Below are 23,565 nucleotides of genomic sequence, written 5' to 3'. Positions count from 1 at the left end.
TTTGAATTCCAACTTCTCTCCCTCCCCGCCCCCCTGCCTCCCCAGCCCCACTGAGAAGGGAAGCAATTCAATACATACTAAATATGTGTTCTTTTGCAAAAGACTTCCATAATAATCACGTTGTGTAGTACTAATTATATTGCTTTCTGTCCTACTCTATTCCCCTTATATTTTTCCCCTACAATTGACCTTGCTCCTTCTCGAAAGTGTTTATTTCTAGTGACTCCCTTCTCCCATTTGCCCTCCCTTCTAACAATCCCCTCATCCCACTTGTCACCTCTTCTGCTACTTTCCTGTGGTGTGATATAAATTTTCATATCAAATTTAGTGAGCATGTTATTCCCTCCTTCAGCCACATGTGGAGAGAGTAGCTTTATTCCCCGCCCCCCTCCTCTTCTCCCTTATCTCCTCCGTTGAATACTTTTCTTATTTCTTTTATGAGTTAAAACCTGCCCCGTTCCGTTTCTCCCTTTCTCTTCCTGGAATTTTCCTCCTTCACCTCTGAATTTTTTATTTTATTTTATTTTATTTTATTTTATTTTATTTTATTCTTTTGTGTGGATGCCATCCCTTCTGCTATAACACACCCTATACTTTCCATCTATCTGTGTGTGTGTGTGTATGTACAATCTCTCCATCTATCCAAATAGTGAGAAAATATTCAAGAGTTAAAAATATTTTCTTTCCATGTAGTAATGTAAACAGTTCAGCTTTAGAGAGTCTTTTCTGTTATCCTTTCCTGTTTACCTTTATATGCTTCTTTTGATTCTTGTCTTGGGAAGTCAAATTTTTCTATACAGATCTGGTCTTTTCCTCAACATGGATGATTGAAAGTTATCTATATCATTGAATGACCATTTTTCCTTGAGGTATTATACTGAGATTTGCTGGATAGGTGATTCTTTGTTTCAATCCCAGTTCCTTTCACTTCTGAAATATCTCATTCCAAGCCCTTTGGTCCCTTAATGCTGAAGCTGCCAGATCCTGTGTTATCCTGATTGTATTTCCACAGTACTCAAATTTTTTCCTTTCTAGCTGCTTTTAGTATTTTCTCCTTGATCTGGGAACTCTGAAATTTGGCCACAATATTCCTAGGAGTTTCTCTGTTCAGGTCTTTTTCAGGAGGTGATTGGTGAATTCATCCAATATTTATATTGCCCTTTGATTCTATAACATCAGGGCAGTTTTCCTTGATAATTTCATGAAAGAAAATGTCTAGGCTCTTTTTTTGATCATGACTTTCAGGTAGTCCAATAATTTTTAAATTATTTCTCCAGGATTTATTTTCCAAGTCAGTTGTTTTTCCAATGAGTTGGTTTACATTATCTCCTATTTTTTGAATTTTTTTATTTTGTTTACTGACTGCTTGGTTTAGCTCAAAGTCATTCGTTTCCCTGAACTCAGTTCTCTCTTTCAATGAATTATTTTGTTCAGTGAGCTTTTGAGCCTTCTCCTCCATTTGGCTAATTCTGCTTTTTAAAACCTCCTTCTCCTTGTTGGCTTTTTGAACCTCTTTTTCCAATTGAGTTAGCCTCTTTGGAAAGCTGTTATTTTCCTCAGCGTTTTTTTTTTTGTTGTTGTTGTTGCTTTTTTTGTTGTTGTTTTTTTTGGTTCTCTGATAGTAAGCTGCAAACTTGTTTTTTAAGGTCTTCTATTACCTGAGCCCAATTTAAGTTCCCTTTGGAGGCAGAGGCCTTGACTTCCTCTGACAGTATGCCTTGTTCTTCCTCAATGGAAAGGATGGGGGCAGACACCTGTTCCCCAAGAAAGTAAACTTTTATGGTCTTATTTTTTTCCCTTTTTGGGGCATTTTCCCAGCCAGTTACTTAACTTCCGAGTTTCCTCTCCACAACCTCCTCGACTGCAGTTCCTCCCAGCCATCATTTGAGAGCTGAGATTCAAATGAGCTGTTCCCAAGCCTCAGGGACTTTAGGCAGGGGAAGGGCTGCTATTCAGTGTGAGATTAAGATCAGCTGCTCAGGTGGGGGCAGAGCCACCACACAGGGCTCACTTCCCTCAGGGGCTTTCTGATGAGACCTTCAACAATGGATGCAGGCTACTGCCTGCTCTGGGAGGCCTGTCTGCTGCTGCCTCTACTGCTGTCATCTGAGGAGGCCTGAGTTATAGCGACACCCTGCTCCTCTCTCAACCAGCTAAAAAGACCCTCTCACTGACCTTTGGTGCCTGTGGCTTCAGGGATCTGCGCTGCTGCTGGAGATTCTGTCCCTGAAGCCTGCTCAGATCTGCTCCTTTCGGTGCTGCATGGCCAAGGCAGGGCTGGGCTCTGCTCTGTGTCCAGTGCCCAACAGACCTTGCCTGTAGGTCTTTTAGGTCTCTCTGGGACAGAAATCTCCTCCACTACATTGTTCTGTGGCTTCTGCTGCTCTAGAATTTGTTGAGAGTTCTTCTTTACAGGTATTTTATGGGCTGTGGGGTAAGAGCTAAGAGTATGTGTGTCTTTCTACTCCACCATCTTGACTCTTCCTCCAAATTCGTTTTTAATCTATGTTTCATTGCCCCTTTGTTGAATGCACTTTTTATTGCATTATGATTTGAAAGGATGCATTTAATATTTCTGCTTTTCTGCATTTGGTTGCCAAATTTTTGTGCCTTAATGAGTACCATCATCAATTTTTTGTGAGGGTGGCTTGTAAAACTGAGAAAGACAGATGAACTGCTTTCTATTCATATTGAGTTTTTTTCCAGAGGTTAATCACATGTAACTGATCTAGAATTCTATCCATCTCCTTAACTTTTTTCTTATTTATTATATGGTTATATTCATCTAGGTCTCAGAGGGAAATATTGAGGTCTCTCACTACTATACTTTTGCAGTCTCTTTCCTTCTTTACTCATTTAACTTTTCCTTTCAGAATTTGGATACTATAACATTTGTTTAGTATTATTTTATTTTATTATTCATTTTAAATTTATTTATGTATTTTTAGTTTTCAACATCCATTTCCAGAAGATTCTGAGTTCGAAATTTTCTCCCTATCTCTTCACTCCACCCACACCAAACAACACACATTCTGATTATCACTTCCTCAATCTTCCTACCCTTCTATCATATTCCTTCATTATCCCCATTTCCTCTATTTCTTTGAAGAGAAAGATAGATTTCTATACTACAGTGACTATATATCCTATTTCCCAGTTACATGCAAAAACAACTTTTAACATTTTTTTTAACTTTGAATTCGAACTTCTCTCCCTTCTTCCCTCTTCACTGATCCCCACTGAAAAGATAAACAAATCAATAAGGTTATACACGTGTAGTTAGGCAAAAGACTTCCACAACAGTCATATTGTGAAAGACTAACTATATTTCCCTCCTCCTTATCCTGCCCCCACTTATTCTATTCTCTCCTTTGACCCTATCCCTCTTCATAAGTGTTTGTTTCTAATTAACCTCGCCTCACATTTGTCCTCCCTTCTATCATCCCTCAGTCCCTACTTGTCCCCTTCCCTCCAACTTTGCTATAGTGTAAGACAGATTTTCATACCAGATTGAGTGTATATTTAATACCCTCCTTAATTCAAATCTCATAAGAGTAGGATCCACTCTTTCCCTCTCACCTCCCTCCTCTTTCCCTCCATTGAAAAAGCTTTTTCTTGCCTCTTTTATGTGAGGTAATAGAATCCCCGTTCTATTTCTCCCTTTCTCCTCCCAATATGTTCCTCTCTCACTCCTTAATTTTATTTTTTCGATATCATCCCTTCCTATTCAACTCATCCTGTGCCCTCAGTCAATATGTATGTAAGCCCTCCAACTACCTTAACACTGAGAAAAATCTCAAGAGTTATAAATATTATCTTCCCATGTAGAATTGTAAATGATTTTGTAAGTTCCTTATGATTTCTCTTTCCTTTTTAATTTTTCTTGAATTGTTTCTTTCTAGCTGCTTGCAATATTTTCTCCTTAACCTGGGAACTCTGGAATTTGGCCACAATGTTCCTAAGAGTTTCTCTTTTTGGATCTCTTTCAGGTGGTGATCTGTGGATTCCTTGAATCTTATTTTGCCCTCTGGTTCTAGAATATCAGGGCAGTTTTCCTTGATAATTTCATGAAAGATGATGTCTAGGCTCTTTTTTTGATCATGGCTTTCAGGTAGTCCCATAATTTTTAAATTGTCTCTCCTGGATCTATTTTCCAGGTCAGTTGTTTTTCCAGTGAGATATTTCACATTATCTTCCATTTTTTCATTCTTTTGGTTTTGTTTTGTGATTTCTTGGTTTTTCCTAAAGTCATTAGCCTCCATCTGTTGCATTCTAATTTTGAAAGAACTATTTTCTTCAGTGAGCTTTTGAATCTCCTTTTCCATTTGGCTAATTCTGCTTTTTCAAGCATTCTTCTCCTCATTGGCTTTTTGAACCTCTTTTGCCAATTGAGTTAGCGTATTTTTCAAGGTGTTATTTTCTTCAACATTTTTTTGGGTCTCCTTTAGCAGGGTGTTTACTTGTTTTTCATGCTTTGCTTGCATGTCTCTCATTCCTCTTCCCAGTTTTTCCTCCACCTCTTTAACTTGATTTTCAAAATCCTTTTTGAGCTCTTCTGTGGCCTGAGCCCATTGAGCGGGCTGGGATACAGAAGCCTTGACTTCTGTGTCTTTTCCTGATGGTAAGCATTGTTCTTCCTCATCAGAAAAGAAGGGAGGAAATGCCTGTTCACCAAGAAAGTAACCGTCTATAGTCTTATTTCTTTTCCCTTTTCTAGGTATTTTCCCAGCCAGTGACTTGACTTCTGAATATTCTCTTCACACCCACTTCGCCTCCAGATCTGCCCAGCCAGCACTTGGGGTCTGAGTTTCAAATGCTGCTTCCCAGCCTCAGGGCTTTGCGCAGGGGCGGGGAGGGGGTGCTATTCTGTGTGAGATTAGGTTCAGGTGCTCAGGTCAGGACAGGGCCACCTCACGGTCTCAGTTCCCTCAGGGGGTTTATGCAGAGACCTTCAACAATGGATCCAGGCTCCTGCCTGCTTGGGGAGCCCTGGTCTGCTCCCACCTCCGTTGCTGCCTCCTGAGGGGGCCTGAGTTATGGGGGCACCCCACTTCCCTCTCGACCTGCTAAAGAGCCCCTCTCATGGATCCTTGTAACCTGTGGGTAGGGGGACCCATGCGGCTGCTGGAGATTCAGTCCCTGAAGCCTGCTCGGATCCACTCCTTTCGGCGCCACATGGCCGAGGCAGGGTTGGGCTCTGCTCTGGGTCAGGGGCGCGAGGGACCTTTCGAGTCAGGTTTTCAGACTCTCTGGAGCAGAAATCTTGTCCTCTCTGTTGTTCTGTGGCTTTTGTTGCTCCAGAATTCACTGGGAGTTCTTTTTTTACAGATATTTTATGGGCAGTGGGTTCAGAGCTAGTGTATGTGCATTTTTCTACTCCACCATCTTGGCTCCACCCGCTCCTTTTTAATTTTTCATTCTTTTCTTGATTCTTGTGTTTGAAAGTCAAATTTTCTATTCAGCTCTGGTCTTTCCATCAAGAATGTTTAAAAATCCATTATTTCGTTGAATGACCATTTTTCCTTCTGATGTATTTTATTTAGTTTTGCTGGGTAGGTGATTCTTGGTTTTAATCATAGATCTTTTGACTTCTGGAATATCATATTGAAAGTCCTTCTATTACTTCATGTAGGAACTACTATATCTTGCGTTATCCTGATTCTATTTCCACAATACTTCAATTGTTCCTTTTCAGCTGGTTGCAATATTTTCTTCTTGGGCTGGGAGGTGTGTAATTTGGCTACAATATTTCTAGGAGTTTTCTTTTTGAGATCTCTTTTAGAAGAAGATTGGTGGATTCTTTCAACATATATTTGACACTCTGGTTCTAGAATATCAGGACTGTTTTGATAATTTCTTGAGAATTGATGTCTAGGCTCCTTTTTGATCATGGATTTTAGATAGGCCAATAATTTTTAAATTTTCCCTCCTAGATATATTTTCCAGGTCAGTTGTTTATACAATGAAATATTTCACTTTGCTATTTTTTTATTGCTTTGGTTTTGTTTTATAATTTCTTGATTTTTCATAAAGGCGTTAGCTTTCATCTGCTCCATTCTAATCTTTAAGGAATTATTTTCTTTAGTGAGTTTTTGGCCCTCCTTTTCCATTTGGTCAATTCTGCTTTTTAGGGCCTTCTTGTACTCATTGGTTTTTCTGGATCTCTTTTGGCATTTCAGTTAGTCTATTTTTTAAAGTGTTATTTTTTTCAGCATTTTTTTGTTTCTCCTTTGGCAAGCAGTTAACTTGTATTTCATGATTTTTTTGCGCTACTCTCATTTCTTTTTTTCATTTTTTTGATCTACTTCTTTTATTTGATTTTCAAAATTGTTTTTGAGCTCTTCCATGGATTGAGAATAATTCATATTTTTTCTTGGAGGCTGTGGATGTAGGAGCTTTGACTTTGATGCCCCCTTCTGGTGCCATGTTTTGGTCTTCCTTGTCACCAAAGTAAGATTCTACTGTCTGATTCTTTTTCCAGGTTTTGCTCATTTCCCCAGCTATTCGCTTGATTTTTGAACTCCTTGTCATAGTAGTTCTGGGATTCCAGGAGGGACAGGGGGTATACTGTCAGTTGCTCTATCCCCCCACAATCTGTGGGCCTAAAGTTCCAGAAACATTCACTGCCTCTGCTGCTGTGAGCACTCCTTCACCCATCCACGAGCCTGAGGTTGGGGCTGGACCACTATCCTCTATCACAGAGGTCCCCAGTTCTTTTCCACTGACCTTCCTATTTGTCCTCTGTTTTTCGGGGTTGTGGAATCTAGAAACCACAATGGGTGCTAGAGATTCAGTATCCCTGAAGACTGTGCCCTTCGTGGTGGGCTGCTCTCTCCTCCCAGCATGGAGCATCACTGATCTTAATGGAACTGAAACTAGCTTATCCCCATTGCAAACAATGCTTGCTGAAGTTTTTGGGTAGATATTGCTTATTATTTTATGGCAAGTTCCATTTATTCCTATGTTCTCCAGTGTTTGCAGTAGGAATGGGTGTTGTATTTTGTCAAAAGCTTTTCTGCATCTATTGAGACAATCATGTGTTTTCTGTTAGTTTTGTTGTTGATATGACTAATAATGCCAATTGTTTTTTTTTTTTTTTAATATTTAACCAGCTCTGCATTTCTGATATAAATCCTACCTGGTCACAATTTGTCATGATTGGTTACTGTATTCTTCTTGCTAAAATGTCATTTAAAATTTTTGCATCTTTATTCATTAGAGAAATTGGTCTATAATTTTCTTTCTCTGTTTTGGCTCTTCCTGGTTTAGGTATCAAAACCATATTTGTATCATGAAAAGAATTTGGGAGGACTCTTTCTTCCCCAATTTCCCCAAATAGTCTATATAGTATTGGAATTAAATGTTTTTTAAATGTCTGATAGAATTCACTTGTGAATCAATATGACCCTGGAGACTTTTTCCTAGAAACTTCATTGGTAGGTTGTTCAATTTCTTTTTCTGAGATGGGGTTATTTAAGTATTCACCTTCCTCTTCTGTTAGTCTGGGCAATTTGTATCTTTTAAAATAATCATCCATCTCAATTAGATTGTAGAATTTATGGGTATACATTTGGGCAAAGTAATTTTTAATTATTGTTTAAATTTCCTCCTCATTGGAGGTGAGCTCACCTTTTTCATTTTTGATATTGGCAATTTGGTTTTCTTTCTTTTTTTAATCAAATTGACTAAAGGTATTTCAATTGTATTGTCTGTTTCATAAAACAAACTCCTAGTTTTATTTATTAGTTCAATAGTTTTCTTAATTTCAATTTTATTAATGCTTCCTTTAGTTTTCAGTATCTCTAATTTGTTATTTACTGGGGGATTTTAAATTTGTTCTTTTTCGAGCTTTTTCACCTACATGCCCAATGTATTGGTTTTCTCTTTCTCTATTTTATTCATGTAGGCACTCAGAGAGATAAAACTAACCCCAAGAACTGCTTTTTCAGTATCCCGTAAAACTGGATAGGTGGTCTCATTACTCTCATTCTCTTGAATGAAGTCGTTGATAGTTCCTGTAATTTGTCGTTTAACCCAGTCATTCTTTAGAATTAGATTATTAAGCTTCCAATTAGTTTTTGGTTTGTTTCTATAGTATTTGATTACATATAAGTTTTGTTGCATTATGATCTGAGAATGGTGCATTGACTATCTTTGCTTTTCTTCACTGGATTGTGAGGTTTTTATGGCCCAGTCCATGGTCAATTTTTGTATATGTGCTATGTGTCACAGAGAAAAAGGTGTATTCCTTTCAAGTTCCATTCAATTTTCTCCCTAGATCTATCATATCTATCTTATCCACTTTTCTATTCACCTCCTTAACTTCTTCCTTGTTGATTTTGAGGTTAGATTTATCAAGTTCAGAGAGGGGGAGGCTAAGGTACACCACTAGTATAGTTTTGCTGTCTACTTCTTCATCTGTTATCATCTCCCTGAAGAATTTGGAGCATATATGTTTATCAGTGAAATTGCTTGGTTTTCTATGATGACTTTTACCAGGATATAATTTCCTTCCTCATATATTTTGATTAGATCTATTTCTGATTTTGCTTTCCCTGAGATTAGAATTGCTACCCCTGCTTTTTTAATTTTTAATTTTTAACGCACTTCATTTCACATAAAATAATTCCAGCTTTTAGTCGTGATACTTCTTTTAAAGCATTTACAACGTAGACTACAAAGAATTTTTTTAAAAAATTAACCAACTGGAAGAGCCAAGATGGCAGAGTAGAAAGACACACATATGCTAGCTCCGAACCCACAGCCCATAAAATATCTGTAAATAACTCCCAACAAATTCTGGAGCAGCAGAAGCCACAGAACAGCGGAGTGGAGGAGATTTCTGTTCCAGAGAGCCCTGAAAACCTGACACGAAAGGTCTATCGCACACCGGACCCAGAGCAGAACCTAGCCCCACCTTGGCTGCGAGGCACCAAGAGGAGTAGATCCGAGTGGGCTTCAGGGACAGAATCTCCAGCAGCCACGCAGGTCCCTTCACCCACAGATGACAAGGGTCAGTGAGAGGGTCTCTTTGGCTGGTCGAGAGAGGAGTGAGGTGTCCCCATAACACAGGCCCCCTCAGGAGGCAGCAGCAAGGGGGGGGATGGTGGCGGACAGGGGCTCCCCAAGCAGGCAGGAGCCCACATTCATTGTTGAAGGTCTCCCCATAAACCCCTTGAGGGAACTGAGCCCCATGAGGTGGCCCTGCCCCCACCTGAGCACCTAAACTTAATGTCACACTGAATAACAGCCTTGCCCCCGCCCAAAGCCCTGTGGCTGAGAAGCAGCATTTGAATCTCACATCCCAAGCGCTGGCTGGGAGGATCTGGAGGCGTGGTGGGGGTGGAAAGGAAACTCAGAAGTCAAGTCACTGGCTGGGAAAATGCCCGGAAAAGGGGAAAAAAATAAGACTATAGAAGGTTACTCTCTTGGTGAACAGATAATTCCTACCTTCCTTTCTGATGAGGAAGAACAATGCTTACCATCTGGGAAAGACACAGAAGTCAAGGCTTTTGTATCCCACACATCCCAAATAAATATACCACGGGCTCAGGCCATGGAAGAGCTTAAAAAGGATTTTGAAAATCAAGTAAGAGAAGTGGAGGAAAAACTGGGAAGAGAAATGAGAGAGATGCAAGAAAAGCATGAAAAGCAGGTCAACACCTTGCTAAAGGATATCCAAAAACATGCTGAAGAAAATAACACCTTGAAAAATACGCTAACTCAATTGGCAAAAGAGGTTCAAAAAGCCAATGAGGAGAAGAATGCTTGAAAAAGCAGAATTAGCCAAATGGAAAAGGAGATTCAAAAGCTCACTGAAGAAAATAGTTCTTTCAAAATTAGAATGGAACAGATGGAGGCTAATGACTTTGTGAGAAACCAAGAAATCACAAAAAAAAAACCCAAAAGAATGAAAAAATGGAAGATAATGTGAAATATCTCACTGGAAAAACAACTGACCTGGAAAATAGATCCAGGAGAGATAATTTAAAAATTATGGGCCTACCTGAAAGCCATGATCAGAAAAAGAGCCTAGACATCATCTTTCATGAAATTATCAAGGAAAACTGCCCTGATGTTGTAGAACTAGAGGGCAAAATAAGTATTCAAGGAATCCACAGATCACCTCCTGAAAGAGATCCAAAAAGAGAAACTCCTAGGAACACTGTGGCCAAATTCCAGAGTTCCCTGCTCAAGGAGAAAATATTGCAAGCAGCTGGAAAAAAACAATTCAAGTATTGCGGACATACAATCAGGATAACAGAAGATCTAGCAGCTTCTACATTAAGGGATAGAAGGGTGTGGAATAGGATATTCCAGAAGTCAAAGGAACTAGGACTAAAACCAAGAATCACCTACCCAACAAAACTGAGTATAATACTTCAGGGGAAAAATTGGTGTTTCAACGAAATTGGGGACTTTCAAGCATTCTTGATGAAAAGACCAGAGCTGAAAAGAAAAACTGACTTTGAAACACAAGAATGAAGAGAAGCATGAAAAGGTAAACAGCAAGGAGAAGTAAAAAGGGACTTACTAAAGTTGAACTGTTTACATTCCTACATGGAAAGACAATATTTGTAACTCTTGAAACTTTTCAGTATCTGGGTAGTGGGTGGGATTACACACACACACACACACACACAGCACAGAGTGAATTGAATAGGATAGGATCATGTCTTAAAAAATGAAATTAAGGGGTGAGAAAGAAATATATTGGAAGGAGAAAGGGAGAAGTGGAATGGGGCAAATTATCTCTCATGAAAGAGGCAAGCAAAAGACTATTTAGTGGAGTGAAAAAGAAAGGAGGTGAGAGAAAAACATGAAGTTTACTCTCATCACATTCCACTAAAGGAAGGAATAAAATGAGCACTCATTTTGGTATGAAAACCTGTCTTACAATACAGCAACGTGGGGGAGAAGGGGATAAGCAGGGTAGGGGGGGAGGATGGAAGGGAGGGCAATGGGAGGAGGGAGCAATTTGAAGTCAACACTCTTGGGGAAGGACAGGATCAAAAGAGAGAATAGAAGCAATGGGGGGCAGGATAGGATGGAGGGAAATATAATTAGTCTTACACATCACCACTATTATGGAAGTCATTTGCAAAACTACACAGATATGGCCTATATTGAATTGCTTGCCTTCTAAAGGGAATGGGTGGGGAGGGAGGGATGAAGAGAAGTTGAAAGTCAAAGTTTGAGGATCAACTATTGAATACTGTTCTTGCTACTAGGAAATAAGAAATACAGGTAAAGGGGTATAGAAAGTTATCTGGCCCTACAGGACAAAAGGGACGATCGGGACAAGGGAAGGGAGGGATGGTAGAAGAGAGGGCAGATTGGTGATTGGGGCAATTAGAATGATCGGTGTTTGGGGGTGGGGGGAGGGGCCAAATGGGAAGATAATTTGGAACCCAAAATTTTGTGAAAATGAATGTTAAAAATCAAAAAAATCAATAAAAAAAGAAAAAAATTACCTACTGAGACACAAACAATAATTATGTATGCTAACTTCACAAGCTCTCGACCTAATTGTCTCCACACTATTACTAAGAATTAAAAGACCCTAACTTATTGTTTTTGGTCTAAAGTCCTAGGCCTAATAGCTTAATTTTAGACTTAACCTCGGATGTTCCCCTAACAACAATCTGTAATTTAATACATCTGGTATTAAGGTTACAAACCTTTTGACTATAGGAAATTGCCACCAAGGATAGGGACATTGTAGGTTAACAATATCTCCCCACCTTCTTGTCAGTTCCAGGCAGAAGTAGATTGTCAACTTGCATTCAGTCAGGCTTAAAGTCTACCAGGTGTCAGTGGGGAAATTGAGTCAGGAGAATTCTACCTCAGCCCAGGCTGAAAGCCCCTCTCCCACCCTTCCCATGAGAACACCTTTTTTCAGTTCATATGACAATCTCACAGGTTTACTGCTATCATGGATTGGAGGCTCAGACCACCTTTCTTGCTATCCATACCTGGAGTTAGATTCAGAACAACAGTCACTTAATAGTCCTATAGCATTTTATGAGAGCAAGTTCCAATAACTAGGTTTCAGATGTGACTATAATTTCACATTGGCTAAGGAACATCTTTTGAGGCAAGTGTTAAGTGGTTTACATGTCTTTCTATATATGTTCTAGTTCCTGATTAGATAAAGATCTTAAGATCAAATTTACCATTAAAACCTTGACTTTTCCATCATTGCCAAATTCTACCCAAGGTTACCTGCCTCTAGGGAATTTAGACTAAAATTCTTTTCCCCTAACTAAAGATATCTCTGATTTAGTCTCAGTAATTAACTCAGTGAATTGTTTTAATACTAATCGCTTTTACATCCCTTTGTAACATGTTCAGTTTTTCTCCCCATCGCTGCACTCCACCCACCTCCTAATACTTTGCATTCTGATTACCCCTTCCCTCAACGTACCCTCATTTCTATCACACCCCACCCTTCCCTTATCCTCATCTTCTCCCTTTTCTTGTAGGGCAAAATAACATTCTATACCCCATTGCCTGTGTTTCCTATTTCCCAGTTATATGCAATAATAATTCTCAGCATTTGTTTCTAATACTTTGAATTGCAATTTCTCTGTCTTCCTCCCTCCCTCCCTATTCACACTGAGAAGGCAAGTAGTTCAATGCAGACTAAATATGTGTCGTTTTGCAATAGACTTCCATAATAATCTCGTCGTGTAATACTAACTATATGGTCCTCTATCCTACTCTATTCCCCTTTATTTTGTATTCCCTCACTTGACCTTGTCCCTTCTCAAAAGTATTTATTTCTAGTTACTCCCTTCTCCTGTTTACCTTCCCTTCTATCATTCCCCTCACCCACTTGTTGCCTCCTCCTCTACTTTCCTGTAGTGTAAGATAGATTTTCATACCAAATTTAGTGAGTATGTTATTCCTTCCTTAAGCCATATGTGGAGAGAGTAGCTTCAATTTTCCTTTCTCCCCTTCTCCCTTTTCCTCCATTAAACAATATTTTTCTTATCTCTTTTATGAATTATAGCCTTCCCCATTCCATTTCTCTCTTTCTCCTCCCAGTATTTTCCTCCTTCACCCCTCAATTTTTATTTTATTTTTTTGTGGATATCATATCTTCTAATTCAATACAGCCTATGCTCTGTGTGTGTGTGTGTGTATGTACAATCTCTCCACCCACCGAAATAATGAGAAAAGTTTCAAGAGTTATAAATATTTTCTTTCCATGTAGTGTAAACAGTTCAGCTTTAGAAAGTCTTTTATAATTTTTCTTTTCTGTTTACCTTTTCATGCTTCTCTTGATTCTTGTCTTGGGAAGTCAAATTTTTAAATACAGATTTGGTCTTTTCCTCAATATGAAATCTTGAAATTCGACTATACCACTGAATGACCGTTTTTTTCCCTTGAAGTATTATATTCAGATTTGCTAGGTAGGTGATTCTTGGCTTCAATCCCCGTTCCTTTGACTTCTGAAATATCTCACTCCAAGCCCTTTGATCCCTTGATGTTGAAACTGCCAGATCCTGTGTTATCCTGATTGTATTTCCACAGTACTCAAATTGTTTCTTTCTAGCTGCTTGCAGTATTTTCTCCTTGATCTGGGAAATCTGAAATTTGCCTACAATATTCCTAGGAGTTTCTCTCTTCAAGTCTCTTTCAGGAAGTGATCAGTGAATTCTTTCAAAATTTATTTTCCCTCTGTTTTCAGAATATCAGGACAGTTTTCCTTGTTAATTTCATGGAAGATAATGTCTAGGCTCTTTTTTTGATCATGACTTTCAGGTAGTCTCATAATTTTTATATTGTCTCTCCTGGATCTATTTTCCAGGTCAATTGCTTTTTCAATGTGATGTTTCATATTATATTCTATTTTTTCAAACTTTTGGTTTTGTTTTTTAACTGCTTGGTTTTTTCATAGTCATTCATTTCCATGAACTCAATTCTCTCTCTCAAAAAGCTATTTTGTTCAGTGAGCTTTTGAACCTTCTCCTCCATTTGGCTAATTCTGCTTTTTAAAGTCCCCTTCTCCTCATTTGCCTTTTGGACCTCTTTTTCCAATTGAGTTTGCTTCTTTTTAAAGATGTTATTTTCCCCAGCATTTTTTTCTTCTCCTTCAGCAAGCTGCTAATTCATTTCTCAAGCTCTTCTATTGCCTGAGTCTACTTTAAGTTCCCTTTGGAGGCCACAGAGGCAGGAGTCTTGGCTTCCTTTGACAGTATGCTTTGTTCCTCCTCATTGGAAAGGATGGGAGGGGGCACCTGTTTCCCAAGAAAGTAATTTTCTTTGGTCTTATTTTTTTCCCCTTTTTTGGCATTTTCCCAGTTAGTCACTTGACTTCTGAATCCTTTGTCAAGAGGACGGTGCTATTGTCCCTCCTTTCCCCAGTGCCATATTTGCGGCTGAGATTTGCCTCACCTGCTTTATTTCCCTGGGTTTTTGGGTGGGGTCAGGGTTGTCACTCCCCACTAAACAGGGGTTTAGATCAGGTACTCCCTACTGCCAGAGGCTTTAAGCTGAGGTGTCTGACCTATGGACCCAGATTGTTTCCCGCCCACCCTAGCTGCCCAAAGTCTACTGCCAGGGCCTCTGCTGTTGCCTCTGGCTGTTGCTGGAGGAACCCCTTTCTCACTTGCCCAGCTGGGAAAGCCCTCCCACACTGATCTTTTGAGCTTTCTTTGCTTCTCGTGGGTTGAGGTATCTGGGATCCTCTCTGCTAGTAACTTTGTCCCACGGTCTGTTCAGGTCCTTTTTCTCTCAGTGCTGTGTGGCCAGGGCTGGGCTCAGCTCTGCTCAATGTCCTGTGAGACAGACCTTTCCTGTCAGCCTTCCAGGTTCACTTTGGCTAGAAACCTCTTTTGCTCTGTTGTTCTGTGGCTTCTGCTGCTCTAGAATTTGTTGAGAGTCATTTTTTACAAGTATTTTATGGGCTGTGGGGAAAGTGCTAACATATATGCATCTTTCTACTCTGCCATCTTGGCTTTGGCCCCTACCCATGCTTTTTTTTTATATCAGCTGAAGCACAATAAATTCTGCTCCAACATTTTACCTTTCCTGTATGTGAATCTCCCTTTTCAAATGTTTTTCATGTAAACAACATATTTTTGGATTATGCTTTTTAATCCTTTCTGCTATCCATCTCCCTTTTGTGGGAGAGTTCATCCCATTCACATTCACACTTATGATTACTATCTGTGTCTTTTCTTTCATCCTCTTTCCTCTTGTTTATGCTTTTATTTCTCCCTTACCCTCCCTAATAATGTTTCAATTTTTGACCCTTGCCTCCCTCAGCCTTCCCTCCCTTATTTAAGTCCCCCTCTCTTTTAATCCCCTTTTCCCTTACTACTTCTTCTATCCCTTTTAGCCTCCCCTCCTTTTTCCCTCCCTCTTCCCCTCCTATTTCCTATAGAGGTAGTTGTATTTCTATACTTAACTGAGTTTGTTGCACCCTTCTTGGATCCAATAAGATGAGAGTACCTCTCAAACAATACTTGTCTCCCTCCCCTCTTTCCTCTACTTCAATATATTTTTGTGCTTCTTCCTGTGATGAAATTTATTTTTTTCTGCCTCCTCGTTTTCATGTCTCTCATTGGTATTCCTTTGCACACTTAAATCACATTTGTTATCATTTCATCATTTTATTTATATCTACCACTTATATCTATCTATCTATCTATCTATCTGTCTATCTATCTATCTATCTATCTATCTATCTATCTATCTATCTATCTATCTATCTATATCCCTTTTACATTTCATAATAAATATACAGTTCTCAAGATCAACAAGTATCATCTTCCCTGATAGGGATATAAACAGTTTCCCCATATTGTAACAAGCTTTTTTCCTCTGTTTACTTTTTTGTACCTCTCTTGAAACCTGTGTTTAAAGATCAAATTTTCTATTGAGTTCTGGCCTTTTCATTAGGAAGGTCTGGAAATCTTTTATTTCACCGGATGTCCATCTCCTTGCCTGAAATATTATGTAGTCCCAGTTCCTTTTCCTCATGCAATATCTTATTCCAGTTCCTTCAGTCTTTTAATGTGGAAGCTGCAAGGTCCTTTGTGATCCTGACTGTAGCTCCTCAGTATTTGAATTCTTTCTTTCTGGCTGCCTGAAGTATTTTCTCTTTCATTTGACAATGATATTCCACGGTGTTTTTAGCTTGGGTTTTCTTGCAGGATGTGAACAGTGTATTCTTTCGATCACTGTTTTGTCTTCTGAATCTAGGACTTCTGGGCAATTTTCCTTCATGATTTCTTGGATAATATTATTCAGGCTCTTTTTTTTAAATCATGGTTTTCTGTTAGACTAATAATCCTTAGATTTTTCTCTCCTGGATCTATTTTACAGGTCAGTTGTTTTTCCAATTAGACATTTTACATTTTCCTCTATCTTTTTATTTTTAGATTCTGTTTAACTGATTCTTGATGTCTCATAGATTCATTAGATTCTACTTGCCCAATTCTATTTTTTTATCAACTTGTTTTCTTCAGTTAACTTTTGCATCTTCTTTCCCATGCTTAAAAGTCTGCCTTTTAAGGAGTTATTTTCACCAGCTAGGTTTTCTACTTCCTTTTCCATTTGTCCAATTTTCCTTTTTAAGGAGCTGTTTTCTTTAGTGAATTCTTTTTTCATATTTTAAAAATCATTGGCCAGTTTTTCTTCTATTTCTCTAATTTGTGTTTTAAAGTCCTTCCAGAGCTCTTCCAAGAAGGTTCTTTGTGCTTCATACTCCCTTCTGAAATTTCAGACAGGAGTACAGTCTGAATGTTGACCTCTTTGGTATTTGTGTTTTGGTCCTTGCTCCCATAGAAAGATTCTGTGGTCTTTTTCTTTTCTACTTTGGTTTTTACTCATCATCATAACCCTTTTCTTGACTTTTAAGGTAGATCTCTTCATGTGTGACACAGGGAGCTCTGTCCCATAGTTCTTGTGCCTAAACCTTTGTGGCTTTGTGTGTTGTGGCCTCTGGTCCTTTCAGCTAGAAATTAAATGCTGCAGCTTACACGGTGCTGAGCTGGCTGGTGTTTGAAAGCAGAGGCCTGTTGGGTTTTATGGGAATAATAACACTCAAGTCAGGGTTATTGGGAAGATCAAATGAGATATTTTTAAGTCAATTAGCACAGTGCCTGGCACAATACAGGCACTTCATTATTTCCTTTAGAATTTAAACTCCTTGTTTTCAGGGTTCGTGTATATTTTCACCTGTATTTATATTCAAGGCACTGTATTATCAGTCTATCTGTCTGTCTATCTATCTATGTCTCTGTCTATCTCTCTATCATCTATCTCTTCTTCTTCTTTACATAGCTAGGCAGAATTAAGGCCCACTACTTTTTGAAATAGGACACCAGGCTAACATGTGTAGGTGGAGATTGCATCAGAAGAGAAATCCTTGAGTGAGTCAAGCACAAAATGGTGGGTTGTTTTGTATAGTATTCCAGAGTATGGAGGTTATTAGGGAAAGGGTACTAAGGGAGAATGTTACAGATTAGAATTCTCCATTCTAACATGACTGCTAACTTCTTGGGCTTTTTGATTTCTTATGCTATGGAAACAGCTGCAATTGCTCTACTTCTATCATACGATTTTAATTTTTTTTTTACAAAGAGATTAAGATTGTTGGGGATTGAAAAAAATTATATTCCTTCATTTTATTATCCACATGATCTGGAAGTCAAGTCCATTTTTTTCTTTTAATACCAACCTTGGTATTAAAAAAAGAGTAGAGAAATGTATGGTAGATGTGAACAGCGCACAACATATAACTAAGGGTGGTTTGTGAGCTACATCTTTGAAGAGAGTATCTGAATTGATGAGATCACAGATCCATCTCAATATTTTAATGTTTATGCTAAGAGATAAACAGTTAAGTAAAAAAAATTTTTAAACTTTAAAACATCATTATTACTCTAGGAGACACTACTTTAAATGCCACATTTAAGTAATTGGTTAGTTCTTTCGATTTTTAAAATCTAGTTTTTTAATGTAGCACATTTATATAGATGTATATATGCATATATATGATTTTAAACTTGCTATGTCAATTTAATTTTAGTGAAAGTTGTGTGAGAATAAATTTTGGAAAAGGAAACAATATTGTTAGTATGTAGCTTAAATAAATGAATTACAACTATGGAACTCATTAGAAAACTTTAAAAGGAAGTACATATTCTATTTTTTTTTTATGTTTTTCAGCTTCCCCATCAATTAAACTCTTGGTGGATGATCCCATAGTTGTAAATCCTGGAGAGGCGATAACTTTAGTATGTGTTACAACAGGAGGTGAGCCTACCCCTACACTTACCTGGGCAAGGTCTTTTGGGACTCTTCCTGAAAAGATTGTACTGAATGGAGGAACTTTAACCATTCCTGCCATCACATTGGATGATGCTGGTACTTACAGCTGCATTGCCAATAATAATGTGGGGAACCCAGCCAAGAAATCCACCAACATCATAGTGAGAGGTAAGTTTGTCTAGAGAATTAAAATTTTATTTCCCAAAATAATCTAATTTCTCAAGAGATGAATGTTGGCAGTGGTGTGATATATATGTATACATATAAACGAGACTATGAAATTATTTGAAAAACATATTCTATTTTAATAAGGGCTCCACAAATTTTTGAATCTTTTAAAAATGGCAATTATGTTGTTGGAATATAGATGCATTCATCAAAAGAGTTAGTACACATCTTTCATCTCAGTTGGTTCCTGAGTTTCAATTGTTTTACTGACCTCCTGATCATCCTGCTAATGATAAAAGCTTTACAGCAGAATTTATAACAAAATTGAGTTGATGAACTTAGGCTAGTTCGTAATCTTGGTTTTAAAAGCAGACAGTGACCTAAAAGATGACATCAGAAAGAGAAAGGAGAGGCCTTTTAAAGGAAAGAGCACCAGAAGTTTCACAGAGTTCCTTCTGAAGGAGTGGATAGAGAGAGAGGAGACATATAAATATCAGACTACAGACATGAAAAAAGCCTATGTATGTATGTAGACTCTATATGAAATGATAGAGACACAAAAGATAAAGACATTTAAAAACTTTAATGAACACAAGCATCTCCCTGAAACAAAGACCTGTTATTCTACAGGTATTGTTTTATGCCTATGAGCCATGGAACACTAGTCTCTGATAAATTTGAAATAATACTACTTAGAGGTAAAAATACATACACAATAGCTGTGAATGTATTACAAACATGCAGTTACAAAGAAGAAAAGCAAAGATGCCATCCAAAAATTTTATGGATAAACAAAAATATTGGCTTGTCACAAGACAAAAGTGAGGGAGAACTGAGTCTCTGTGCTATGTTGATATTTTCATGTCAAAAGAATACCTCCAGGGCATTGAGTAGACCACTTGTGATGAATTTATGGAATAGCACAAGCAAATGTCACATAAGATGCGCAGGTATTGCATGGTTTAAAGGAAAGTCACGCATTGATATCATCAAGGATCCAATTGAATATTTGAAAAAGTAAATAAAACGGCTTTTTAGATTATATGTAGGCATGAAATATAAAGGTCCTTAGGAGGACTAACTAAATTTTCATGTTCTTAGCCAAAAACACACACGTATACACCCCCCCCCCCCAATAAAAACCAAGCCTCCCAAGATAATGAAACATTATTCAATATTATTAAGAATGCCACTAAGGTGAACTTGATTCATCAAATCCAAAAATAACACTTAGTAATAATAGTAATGATAATCTTTTAAAAACATATTTTTGTTTCTTTAAATGTTTCCCAATTTATATTTAAAAAATTTTAACATTCATTAAAAAGTAGCTACGAATTCTCTCCCTCTCACAATTCCAACTGATTGAGAGGAAAGCAATATATTATCAATTGTAGATAGAAAACATGCAAAATATATTTACGTATTAGCCACGTTACAAAAGAAAGCACACATACACACACACACACGCACACACACATGCACACACACACACACCAAGAACAATAAAGAAAGTGAAAGAAACATACTCTACTCTGTACTTAGATTTATCAGTTCTCTCCCTGGAGACTGATAACATTTTTCATCATGGGTCCTTTACAATTATCTTGAATAATTGTCTTTATCAGAGGAGCTAAATCTTTCACAAGTGGTCATTTTATATATTGATGTTACTATGTACAACAATCTTCTGGTTCTGCTCATTTCACTCTGCATCAGTTCATATAAGACTTCCCAGTTTTTCCGAAAGCAACCTGCTTATCATTTCTTATAACACTATAGAATTTCTTCAGAATTCTATACCACCACCCTCCCTCATTGATGGGCATCCTCTCAATTTCCAATTATTTGCCAAAACAAAAAGAGCTTCTGTAAGTAGTTTTATAGAAATAGATTCTTTTTCTCTTTTTTTTCGATCTTTTTGAAATACAGTGGTGGTATTAGCGCGTCACAGGGTATGCATCTTATTGCCATTTTGGCATGGTTCCAAATTGTTCTCCAGAACTGTTGGACTAGTTCATAACTTCAACAGAGCGTTAGTATCTCTATTCTTCTACATCTTCTCCAGCATTTGTCATTTCCTTTTTTATCATGGTACCCAATTCGAAAACTAAAAGGTGGTACTTCATTGTTTTGATTTTCAGTTCTCTAATCAATAGCAAATGATTTCAAGCATTTTTCACATAATTTGGATTTCTTCTTCCGTTTTCCTCCTGCAAATTTTTTAAATTCACTTTCAGTTTTCAACAACCATTTCCATAAGGTTTAAATTTTCTCCCCCTCCCTAACTCCTTCCTCCACAAGGTCGTGTGCAGTCTTACATGGAGTCACTCGTTTTCACATTATTCATGTTGTACAGAAGAATTAAAACAAATAGAAGAAAGCAAGAGTAAAACTAAACAAAACCAAACATAAGAAAAGATAAAATAGTCTACTTCACTCTGCGTTCCGACTCCATAGTTCTTTCTCTGAATGTGGATGGTGTTTTGTGTCATAAGTCCTTTGGAAATGCTTTAGGTTCTTGGATTGCTGTGAAGGACTAAGTCTATCAAAAATAGTCCTTATGTACTGTGGCTGCTACTGTGTATAATGTTTTCCTGATTCTGCTCACTTAACTCAGTATCGGTTCACATAAGTTCATTCAGGTATTTCTGAAATCAACCTGTTTGTCATTTCTTATAGCACAATAGTATTATGTTACATTCATATACCACAAATAGCTCAGACATTACCCAACTGATAGGCATTCCCTTGATTTACAGTTTTTGGCCACCATAAAAGAGCTGCTATAAATATTTTTATCCATGTGGGACCCTTTTCTAATTTTATGATCTCTTTGGGATACCACCCTAGAAGAGGTATTGCTGGGTCAAAGGGTATGCATATTTTGGAACCCTTTGGGCACGATTCCAAATTGTTCTCCAGAATGATTGGATCAGCTCACAGCTCCACTAACAATGAACACTAGTTTCAGTTCTCCCACATCTTCTGCAACATTTATAATTTACCTGTTTTGTCATGTTAGTCAATGTGATAGGTGTGATGTAGTATCTCAGAGTTGTTTTGATTTGCGTCTCTCTAATTAGTAGTGATTTAGAGCATTTTTCAATGTTACTCTAGGTAGCTTTAATTTCTTCCTGTGAAAACTGCCTGTTTATATCCTTTGACCTTTTTATCAATTGGGGAATGACTTGTATTCTTGTAAATTTAACTCAGTCACCTATGTAGTTTAGAAATGAGGTCTTTATCACAGAAATTAGTTACAAAAATTCTTTCCCAGTTTTCTGCTTCACTTCTAATTTGGTTGCACTGACTTTGTGCTAAAACTTTTCAGTTTAATGTGATCAAAATTATCCATTTTCCATTTCATAATGTTCACTATTGCCTGTTTAATCATAAATTTCTCCATTGTCTACAAATCTGACAAACAAACTATTCCATGCTCCCCTAATTTGTTTGTAGCATCAGCTTTTATACCTAGATCGTGTACCCATTTGTATTTTATTCTGATGTACAGTGTCAGACATTGTTCTGTGCCCAGCTTCTGCCATACTATTTTCCAGTTTTGCAAGCAGTGCTTGTCACACGGTGAGTTCTTATCCTAGAAGCTGGAATCATTGGGTTTATCAAGCAGTAGACTGCTATAGTCATTAACTACTGTGTCATATGTACCCAACCAGTTCCATTAATCTACCCTTTACTTCTTAGCCAGTACCAAGTGGTTTTGATGATAGCTGCTTTATAATATAATTGAAGATCTGGTATGGCTAGGCTACCTTCCCTAGCGTTTCTTTTAATTAATTCCCTTGAAGTTCTGGATGATTTCTTCTTCCAGATCAATTTTGATATTATTTTTTCTAGCTCTACAAAATAATTATCTGATAGTTTGATTGGTATGGCACTGAATAAGTAAATTAATTTAGGTAGAATTGTCATTTGTATCATATTAGCTCTACCCACACACAAGTAACTGATATTTTTCCAGTTATTCGTATCTTACTTTATTTGTGTGGAATGTGTTTTGTAATTGTGTTCATATTGGGTTTGTTTTGGCATGTAGACTCCCACATATTTTAGAGTGTCAACAGTAACTTTAAATGGGGTTTCCCTTTCCATCTCTTGCTGTTGGGTTTTGTTAGTAATATATAGAAATACAGATGATTTGTGTGTGTTTATTTTGTCTCTTGCAACTTTGCTAAAATTTTTTATTGTTTCAAATACTGTTTACTTGATCATCTATGATTCTCTAAGCATATCATCACATTGTCTGCAAAAGAGTGATAGCTTATTTTCCTCTTTGCCTATTCTAACTCCTTCAATTTCTTTTTCTTCTCTTATTGCTAAAGCTAATATTTCTAGTACCATATTCAATAATAGTGGTGATGATGGATATCCTTGTTTTACACCCCCGTCTTATCACAAATATATCTCCTTTATATTCATTAGACATAAGTGCTACTTACTGTTATACAGAATGCTCCATTTATTCCTATGCTCTCCAGTGTTTTCGATGGAAATGAGGTTTGTATTTTGTCAAAAACTTTTTTTACATCTATTGAGATAATCATATAGTTTCTGTTAGTTGTTGGTCTTTGTTGTTGATATGATCAATTATACTGATAGTTCTCCTCATATTGAACCAGCTTTGCATTCCTGTTATAAATTCTACCTGATCAAAGTTCATTATTCTCAAGATAAATTGCTGCAATTTTTAAATATGTTCTTTAATTTTTTTCCATCCATTCTCATTAGGGAAATTCATCTACGTTTTTCTTTCTCTGTTTTGGCTCTTCTCTGTTTAACTATTAGTACCACATTTGTGTCATAAAAATAATTTGGTAGGATTCCTTCTTTGCCAATTTTCCCAAATTATATAGTATTGGAATTAATTGTTCTTTGAATGTTTGATAGAATTCCCTTGTACATCCATCTGGCCCTGAAAATTTTTTCTTGGGCAGTTCATTGATGACTTGTTCAATTTCTTTTTAAGAGATGGGGGTATTTAAGTATTTTGCTTCTCTTCTGTTAATCTGGGCAATTTATATTTTTGTAGATATTCATCAATTTCACTAAGATTGTCAAATTTGTGGGCATACAGCTGGGCAAAAT

The 23,565-nt window shown here is 37.4% G+C and overlaps 1 protein-coding gene across 2 annotated transcripts in view; it reads left to right on the top strand.

Annotated features, from left to right (window-relative positions):
• The window catches only part of MDGA2 (MAM domain containing glycosylphosphatidylinositol anchor 2), a 904,469-nt gene that overhangs the window by 452,159 nt on the left and 428,745 nt on the right, over positions 1-23,565 (top strand). For both annotated transcript variants that reach the window (XM_072629633.1, XM_072629632.1), the window contains one exon: positions 18,187-18,456. In XM_072629633.1, coding sequence (XP_072485734.1) covers positions 18,187-18,456 — 270 coding nt within the window. The remainder of the gene's footprint in view (positions 1-18,186; positions 18,457-23,565) is intronic.

This window comes from Notamacropus eugenii, chromosome 1, assembly GCF_028372415.1.
Source record: "Notamacropus eugenii isolate mMacEug1 chromosome 1, mMacEug1.pri_v2, whole genome shotgun sequence".
NCBI lineage: Eukaryota > Metazoa > Chordata > Mammalia > Diprotodontia > Macropodidae > Notamacropus > Notamacropus eugenii.
Note: the sequence above shows the minus strand (reverse complement) of the source record. Positions and strands in the feature narration are given on the sequence as shown.